Raw genomic sequence first — 9,902 nt, forward strand, 5'->3', positions numbered from 1 at the left:
CTGCTTAGACCTTCAGTGTCTCTCTGAACCAGTGGCTCAGACAGACAGACAGACAGACAGACAGACAATCAGACAGACAGACAGACAGACAGACAGACAGACAGCAGCGTCATCAGAGCTAGTAGTCTTGTGATTTGACCACTGATTGTCTTGAAGGTAAAAGGGTGAGTCAGCTATATACTGTAAGTGTCTGCCGTTGACCTAAATGGAAAAAGAAATGATAACTCTCAGGACATTCAGGAAATTATCTTCAAAATGCTTTAAAGATGACTTGTCTTTTGTACATTGGCAGGGTTTACATGATAAAGACATGATACAAACAATCAACATTATGATACATTAATTACGCACACTAAAAATGCGCACGTGTGTGTGTGTGTGTGTGTGTTTGTAAACTCTTGTCTATGTGTATTATTGCATATTTAAACTGTGCTGGGACTACTGTATAGTTCTTTGTATGTTCCAGAATAACACATAATATTGTAGATCAAACCTAAATGTAATGACAGAGACTTCGCCAGCAGAGGGAGCTATTCACATGGCCCATAGCACATACGTGGTAATGGAGCACACACTAAAGACTGACAATCTGCTCCCACATGAACTGTGTGGACGTCGCCTACATTCTCCTGTTACTATGTATGGGTATGTCCAGTACCTCAGTCCTCATGAAGGTAACTGACCATCCTCCAGTGGAACTACTGCTACAGGGGGCGGTGGTAGTCTAGAGGTTAGAGAGGCTGGCTAGCAGTCGGAAGGTCGCTGGTTCGATCCCCACCTCAGGAGGGAGCTGCATGTGCCCTTGAGCAAGGCATGTAAACCCCTAATTGCTCCAGGGCCAGTGACTATGGCTGAAACTAGGCCTAGAGCAAGAAATACTGAATTCCAACAATTGAATGACATTGTTGAATTGAATTGAGGTTGACTGCATGACAATAAACAATTATTTATTGATTGATTTACAGAAGGTCTGTTAAACAAGTTAGGGTTAGGCTGTCGTTGGCTCTCAGTAAAATAGCCCTTGTTGTTGTCCTATAGTATCTTTATTCAATATGTCAGTAGTCATACTTGCATCATTCTCTATCATTTCTATCAGTGGTCAGTACAATATGAATGAATCAGTTTGAACATATTGATTTGAACTGTTTGTCCCACTTCACCAGTCTATTGAACGTCAGTGTGATGTTCTACCTGGCTACTGTAGAGCTGAAGGCAGGGTTCAGGTGAAAACATGGCCAGTCTTAAATGAACATAATCCCAATCTGAGACGGCACTTTACATCAGATCGTTAACATACAGTACACACAAACACATAGAACACATTACACATTTTTACACAGATATTTTACATGACTTATAACCCAATATGCACGTTAATGTACTTCGACGTCCTTTACTCAGGTTGATGTATTATCTTACAACATACATGATGAAAACAGAGAACTCAGGAACACTGACTGAGTAACTGAGTTACTGTACATATTGATATTCATGCTCATATACTGACTTTTTATATTCATATTCATTGCACGTATACTGACTTTATATTCATTTACTTAATTACTTAATTATACATATTGAAATATTGTATACTGTCCCACCATGCACTGTACATACATTCATGGTTTTTGCACTATTTGCACTATTTGGTTAGATGCCAAACTGTGTTTCGTTGTCTTTGTATTTGTACTCTGTTAATGACAATAAAGTTGAGTCTAATCTGATCTAACAACAGTAAATGACTGAATGGGCTTCCCTTCACATAGGGAACAGCAGGTGGCCACTGAAGGTGGTGTGGTGGTTTTGATTGTCATGCACCCATGCGTTCTGCCAGAGTTGCACAAAGACTAAATCTCCCACCTCCAGCAGCAGTGAGGCTCCATTAGAGGGGTTTACCCAAACGGTTGGTTGGTGTTCATAAGCTATAACTACAGGCTGTCCATTCTTGACCAAGACGCCGCCTGTAGGATGTGAACTGTGACCTTGGCCATATAGGTAAAACTGGAACTGGTAAACACCCTTCACTGGTGCTGTGAAGAAACCTGTAAATACAACACATATTTATGATTGATGATAACATGTTGACCAGCTGCACTTATTTGTTTCTGTTTTATTCATTGAATCTGTTGTAAAAGCCATTGCTGCATGAATACATGAGTAAACAGTAAGAAGTAGGAAGTTGCTGTATGAATACATGAGTAAACAGTAAGAAGTAGGAAGTTTCTCATTCCTCCATTGTATTGAACTGAGCCTCCCTGACTGTATGTGGATCTACACACATAATTGTTGACAAAACTGTGAGGTAGAAATAGAATGGATAATATCTCGGACAGATGTGTTTTTTATTTCTTTACACGTGTCTGACTTTAGAGTACTGTACCATACCTGTGTTTGAGTTGTAAGCATTGCCAGAGTTTGTGATGACGTGTCTGAAGACCAGAGGGGTTTGGACATTGTAGGGTCCTGTGTTTCCACCTCCTGAAGCCAGTAGTGAGGCTGAGAAAGCCACCTTGCTGACTGAGAGACACAGATGAGACCTTTTGTCAGTGGTGGAGGTAACTGTCTGTACTGGATGACCACGTTCTGATTATAAACTGAACATTACTACTTAGTTTGTTAACTAGTAAACATTAAACAAAGTGACAAATTACCTTTTGTTCATGATGCATGCATGCATATGTGTGTGTGTGTGTGTGTGTGTGTGTGTGTGTGTGTGTGTGTATATCAATATCTATATCTACTAAATATATAAATACAGTAGATATTTTATAGATTTGCAGTTGATAGTTTGTTGGCTGTGAGCATCTAAGCTTAAATGATCAATTTATCAATGGTGTACAATATATTAATGTTTTATAAGCTGCTTGTCACCTGACGCTGATTGTAAATACTGTTAAGAATATTTTCTGATGTTACCTTCATTTCCCCTCCTCAGCTCCTCCACTTGACTGTCAGTGTGGTGTGACCTGGCTTTCAAGGAGGTAAGCTCAATGGCTTGTGCTGAAAAGAAACATTGCATAGGCCTGAGTCAACCAAAACTGTAAACCAGGTTTCCAAGGTAAGTCAAATATATTGTGTTTTTAACACACTAACTATACCTTCATTTTCTCTCCTCTGACTCTCAAGTGTTGTGTCTTGGGCTGTAATACAAACATAGACAAAAAAACTGTGATGGTCAAATGAAAATATCTTTTGACATAAAGGTGCAATTCTTTATTCTTTTTTTCCAGCCAAATGTCTGGCCTGCTACTTGTTTCATTAGATGAGGCAGGGGAGAATATGACCACTCTCAGATTCATAGACACATCTCTGAATCTGAGGACTTAACAGAGCCACACAATTGTTTACAAACAATACAGTTAACTTTATATTTTGGGTATATAAGCTCATTTATTAGTAATTATCACACAATACATTTTACCTGGCTCTCACCTTCATTCTTTGTCTTCAGCTCCTCCACCTGGCTCTCACTGGCCCTCAGTCTGTCCTCCACAGCTCTCAGTCTGTCCTGTGTGTCTCTCATCTCTGCCTGTGTGTGTCTCATCTGGACTCTCTGCTCTGCCATCATAGCGCTCATCTCTCTCAGCACAGCGTGGATGTCAGGCTGGCAGGTTTGTTGGGAGAGTGTTGAGGCTGCAGGTTCAGTTCTCTGTGTCTCAGTCTGAATGTCCTTCACTCTGCTGTCTCCTTCTCTGTAGAGAACCTGTTGAGTGATGTCATTCTCACTGCCTCCATCTCCAGTGTCTCTCTGAACCTGCGCCCCAGACAGACAGCAGCACAGCAACGTCAGCAGAACCACAGGTGTCTTCATTCTTCAACTGGATGTCTCTTTTCTTCTCTGTTGTTTTTACCTTGTAATTCTCTCCTTTATATACAGTGTGTTCACCTGTTTAACCATTACCAGGAGATATCAGTGACACGTGCAGATGATGAACCCTGTTCAACTTGGCAATCAGGGGAAACCTTTCAGAGTGAGTCACCACTTCCTCAAAACAACAAAGCAATAATAATACTATCATTAATATTAACATATTCATTACTAACATCATATTAACAACTTTTAAACAAAGGATGAAGACATTGTTCAGTCTCAATCTCTTTGTTTGTTAACATCATTTTAAACATTGTTCAGTCTCAATCTCTTTGTTTGTTAAGTCCCTGTTGCATTTCTCCCTCACAAAGACACTTCCCCTGTTTCTCTGTTTTTTAAAAGAGTTAAGTCAAGGTTCTTAACATCTTCTACTGTGACATGAACAAATAAAGTTGAACATGATTAATTAGCAAACTGACAGACTGACTGTGATGATTGTGAGTTGTTGTTGTTGCTGCTGTGATGTTTGCTCTTTGGACTCTTCAACTTTGATTTATTGAGGAAACTAAGAGAGGGAAATAGAGAGGCAAATCATTATAGTCTTTGAACAGATAATCTGTGGTTATAAAGGTAAGATGGGGTCAGTGACAACAAGAAGACATTTAGTTTATTACAAATCATGTTTATTAGATGTGTAACTAGAAACACAGAGTGTCTCTTTACAGAGTCTTTAGGATGGTTCATGTCTGCAGATATGTGACATCACTAGGCTGGTACACATCTGCCTAGGCCAACACATCCCACAATTTCCTTTACAATCGAATCCTCATTGAAAGAGAAATACAAAAAGGCCTTAATCAAGACTCAAAGTAATAGTTCACTTAAAATAAGATGGTGTCTATCTATCTGTACATTTGACTTTGAGGAATAAAACCGGAAACTGGACATCTCCACATACGACCACTTCACAGGAGCAGGTGAACATTAAGAAAGAGTGTTTAGACTATCTATAGGCACTGCACAGTATGTGATAAGATAACATTACAATGCTCCTATGATTTATGTTCCCACAACTTAGAATGATACATTTGTGTAAGTGGAAAATAATTTAATTGATTGATTTATTGTAATTGCTTTGTTGTTGCTGCTGTGAAGTTCAGTCTTTGTCCTCATCACCTCCGTTTTATTGAGGAAACAGAGAGAGAAGCATCCTTGAACGCAACATAATATACCCAGCCATTAAGATTAGGAATCACGTGGGGGTCAGGGAAATGTTGTAGTCATGCCCTTGTTTTGAAGGCAGTGAAGAAGCAGAGAGTTTGCATGAATGCATGTCTCAATTCCCACTGCTTTGGTCAACACCCACTGGACTTATTATTATGGTTGGTTGACTTGTCAGAGCTCATTCACCTGGTGTCCTAGGTCTGAATCAGCCCCAGGTAAACCAGCCAAACTGTGGGCTTCAGTTTGCACCACATATTATATATATATATATATAAGATGATGATGTATTGTGCAATGCTGTGATCCAAAGATGAACAGACATTGTGTGTTTTAGAGAGCTTTCTTTATTAATGCCTCTACATGGCCTAAGACAGTGTTAGTCCACTTAGCTGAAACTTGATCAAAATGCACAATAGTTGCTATGCAACCATTCATAACAGCTCATAGCAACCATAGGTAGAACAGCCAATACAGATGAGGATAACAGCAGAAATCAACACTTGTGGTTCATGGAGTGTCATTTATTACATTCAACCTTACACTCTTGGCACAGGCTCAGCCCCTGGAGCAATTAGGGGTTAAGTACCTTGCTCAAGGGCACAACGGCAGTGGTAGGCACCATAGATATGATGCCAGGAGGAAGCCTACAGTCACCAGCACACATGCAGCTCTCTCCTGAGGCGGGGATCGATCCAGAACCTTCCGATTGCTAGCCGGCCCGTCTAACCGCTAGGCTAACTGCCGCCCATAAGGTCACGTACAGTAACACTCTCAGATCAGCTGTACATGCTGCAACAATGTAGGGAAATCCCAATACACTTCTATCAGTTCCTAGAAAGATGTTCTACTCCATGATTATTGATGTCATTCTTACAAATGGCCTTCTTTTTCTGTCTTCAGTTCCTCCACCTGGGTCTCAGTGATGTTCGACATGGCCCTCAATGCTGCAAGCTCTTCCTCTTACAGATGGTCTCCAATCACAATCTGGCTTCCTTTGGGATGTTTATGTTGGACTGATATTGAGTCTGCTGTGCCATCATAGCGCTCATCTCTCTCAGCCCAGCGTGGATGTCAGGCTGGCAGGTTTGTTGGGAGAGTGTTGAGGCTGCAGGTTCAGTTCCCTTGGTGTCCACATCCTGATCTTCATTCATATTGTCAACTGTAGAGAACTTTATGACTGATGTCATTTACACTGCTTAGACCTTCAGTGTCTCTCTGAACCAGTGGCTCAGACAGACAGACAATCAGACAGACAATCAGACAGACAGACAGACAGACAGCAGCGTCATCAGAGCTAGTCGTCTTGTGATTTGACCACTGATTGTCTTGAAGGTAAAAGGGTGAGTCAGCTATATACTGTAAGTGTCTGCCGTTGACCTAAATCGAAACAGAAATGATAACTCTCAGGACATTCAGGAAATTATTTTCAAAATGCTTTAAAGATGACTTGTCTTTTGTACATTGGCAGGGTTTACATGATAAAGACATGATACAAACAATCAACATTATGATACATTAATAAAGCACACAAAAAATGTGCACGTGTGTGTGTCTGTGTGTGTGTGTGTGTGTGTGTGTGTGTGTGTGTGTGTGTGTGTGTTTGTGAACTCTTGTCTATGTGTATTATTGCATATTTAAACTGTGCTGGGACTACTGTATAGTTCTTTGTATGTTCCAGAATAACACATAATATTGTAGATCAAACCTAAATGTAATGACAGAGGCTTCGCCAGCAGAGGGAGCTATTCACATGGCCCATAGCACATACGTGGTAATGGAGCACACACTAAAGACTGACAATCTGCTCCCACATGAACTGTGTGGACGTCGCCTACATTCTCCTGTTACTATGTATGGGTATGTCCAGTACCTCAGTCCTCATGAAGGTAACTGACCATCCTCCAGTGGAACTACTGCTACAGGGGGCGGTGGTAGTCTAGAGGTTAGAGAGGCTGGCTAGCAGTCGGAAGGTCGCTGGTTCGATCCCCACCTCAGGAGGAAGCTGCATGTGCCCTTGAGCAAGGAATGTAAACCCCTAATTGCTCCAGTGACTATGGCTGAAACTAGGCCTAGAGCAAGAAATACTGAATTCCAACAATTGAATGACGTTGTTGAATTGAATTGAGGTTGACTGCATGACAATAAACAATTATTTATTGATTGATTTACAGAAGGTCTGTTAAACAAGTTAGGGTTAGGCTGTCGTTGGCTCTCAGTAAAATAACCCTTGTTGTTGTCCTATAGTATCTTTATTCAATATGTCAGTAGTCATACTTGCATCATTCTCTATCATTTCTATCAGTGGTCAGTACAATATGAATGAATCAGTTTGAACATATTGATTTGAACTGTTTGTCCCACTTCACCAGTCTATTGAACGTCAGTGTGATGTTCTACCTGGCTACTGTAGTGATGAAGGCAGGGTTCAGGTGAAAACATGGCCAGTCTTAAATGAACATAATCCCAATCTGAGACGGCACTTTACATCAGATCGTTAACATACAGTACACACAAACACATAAAACACATTACACATTTTCACATTGATATTTTTACACAGATATTTTACATGACTTATAACCCAATATGCACGTTAATTGTTCTTTAACGTCCTTTACTCAGGTTGATGTATTATCTTACAACATACATGATGAAAACAGAGAACTCAGGAACACTGACTGAGTAACTGAGTTACTGTACATATTGATATTCATGCTCATATACTGACTTTTTATATTCATATTCATTGCACGTATACTGACTTTATGTTCATTTACTTAATTACTTAATTATACACATTGAAATATTGTATACTGTCCCACCATGCACTGTACATACATTCATGGTTTTTGCACTATTTGCACTATTTGGTTAGATGCCAAACTGTGTTTCGTTGTCTTTGTATTTGTACTCTGTTAATGACAATGAAGTTGAGTCTAATCTGATCTAACAACAGTAAATGACTGAATGGGCTTCCCTTCACATAGTGAACAGCAGGTGTCCACTGAAGGTGGTGGGGCGGTTTTCATTGTCATACACCCTTGCGTTCTGCCAGAGTCGCACAAAGACTAAATCTCCCACCTCCAGCAGCAGTGAGGCTCCATTAGAGGGGTTAACACTATGGGTTGGTTGGTGTTCATAAGCTATAACTACAGGCTGTCCATTCTTGACCAAGACGCCGCCTGTAGGATGTGAACTGTGACCTTGGCCATATAGGTAAACCTGGAACTGGTAAACACCCTTCACTGGTGCTGTGAAGAAACCTGTAAATACAACACATATTTATGATTGATGATAACATCTTGACCTGCCGCACTTATTTGTTTCTGTTTTATTCATTGAATCTGTTGTAAAAGCCATTGCTGCATGAATACATGAGTAAACAGTAAGAAGTAGGAAGTTGCTGTATGAATACATGAGTAAACAGTAAGAAGTAGGAAGTTGCTCATTCCTCCATTGTATTGAACTGAGCCTCCCTGACTGTATGTGGATCTACACACATAATTGTTGACAAAACTGTGAGGTAGAAATAGAATGGATAATATCTCGGACAGATGTGTTTTTTATTTCTTTACACGTGTCTGACTTTAGAGTACTGTACCATACCTGTGTTTGAGTTGTAAGCATTGCCAGAGTTTGTGATGACGTGTCTGAAGACCAGAGGGGTTTGGACATTGTAGGGTCCTGTGTTTCCACCTCCTGAAGCCAGTAGTGAGGCTGAGAAAGCCACCTTGCTGACTGAGAGACACAGATGAGACCTTTTGTCAGTGGTGGAGGTAACTGTCTGTACTGTATGACCACTTTCTGATTATAAACTGAACATTACTACTTAGTTTGTTAACCAGTAAACATTAAACAAAGTCACAAATTACCTTGTTCATGATACATGCATATGTGTGTGTGTGTGTGTGTGTGTGTGTGTGTGTGTGTGTGTGTGTGTGTGTGTGTGTGTGTGTGTGTGAATGTATGTATATCAATATCTATATCTACTAAATATATAAATACAGTAGATATTTTATAGATTTGCAGTTGATAGTTTGTTGGCTGTGAGCATCTAAGCTTAAATGATCAATTTATCAATGGTGTACAATCTATTAATGTTTTATAAGCTGCTTGTCACCTGACGCTGATTGTAAATACTGTTAAGAATATTTTCTGATGTTACCTTCATTTCCCCTCCTCAGCTCCTCCACTTGACTGTCAGTGTGGTGTGACCTGGCTTTCAAGGAGGTAAGCTCAATGGCTTGTGCTGAAAAGAAACATTGTAGAGGCCTGAGTCAACCAAAACTGTAAACCAGGTTTCCAAGGTAAGTCAAATATATTGTGTTTTTAACACACTAACTTTACCTTCATTTTCTCTCCTCTGACTCTCAAGTTTTGTGTCTTGGGCTGTAATACAAACATAGACAAAAAAACTGTGATGGTCAAATGAAAAGATCTTTTGACATAAAGGTGCAATTCTTTATTCTTTTTTTCCAGCCAAATGTCTGGCCTGCTACTTGTTTCATTAGACGAGGCAGGGGGGAATATGACCACTCTCAGATTCATAGACACATCTCTGAATCTGAGGACTTAACAGAGCCACACAATTGTTTACAAACAATACAGTTAACTTTATATTTTGGGTATATAAGCTCATTTATTAGTAATTATCACACAATACATTTTACATTTTACCTGGCTCTCACCTTCATTCTTTGTCTTCAGCTCCTCCACCTGGCTCTCACTGGCCCTCAGTCTGTCCTCCACAGCTCTCATCTCTGCCTGTGTGTGTCTCATCTGGACTCTCTGCTCTGCCATCATAGCGCTCATCTCTCTCAGCACAGCGTGGATGTCAGGCTGGCAGGTTTGTTGGGAGAGTGTTGAG

The 9,902-nt window shown here is 40.3% G+C and overlaps 1 protein-coding gene across 1 annotated transcript; it reads right to left on the reverse strand.

Moving 5' to 3' along the window:
• Nucleotides 1–1,059: 1,059 nt before the first annotated feature.
• LOC308171570 (complement C1q-like protein 4) lies at nt 1,060–3,664 on the reverse strand. Its single transcript, XM_080546437.1, has 5 exons — nt 3,433–3,664; nt 3,099–3,140; nt 2,917–3,000; nt 2,386–2,517; nt 1,060–2,042 (listed from the first exon to the last, which is right to left on the reverse strand). Exons 1-5 carry the CDS (start codon nt 3,575–3,577, stop codon nt 1,759–1,761), a joined length of 687 nt encoding a protein of 228 aa, XP_080402563.1. The 5' UTR covers nt 3,578–3,664; the 3' UTR covers nt 1,060–1,758.
• Nucleotides 3,665–9,902: the final 6,238 nt, after the last annotated feature.

The sequence above is a fragment of the Nansenia antarctica genome (assembly GCF_963989245.1).
Source record: "Nansenia antarctica genome assembly, chromosome: 16".
Lineage (NCBI taxonomy): Eukaryota > Metazoa > Chordata > Actinopteri > Argentiniformes > Microstomatidae > Nansenia > Nansenia antarctica.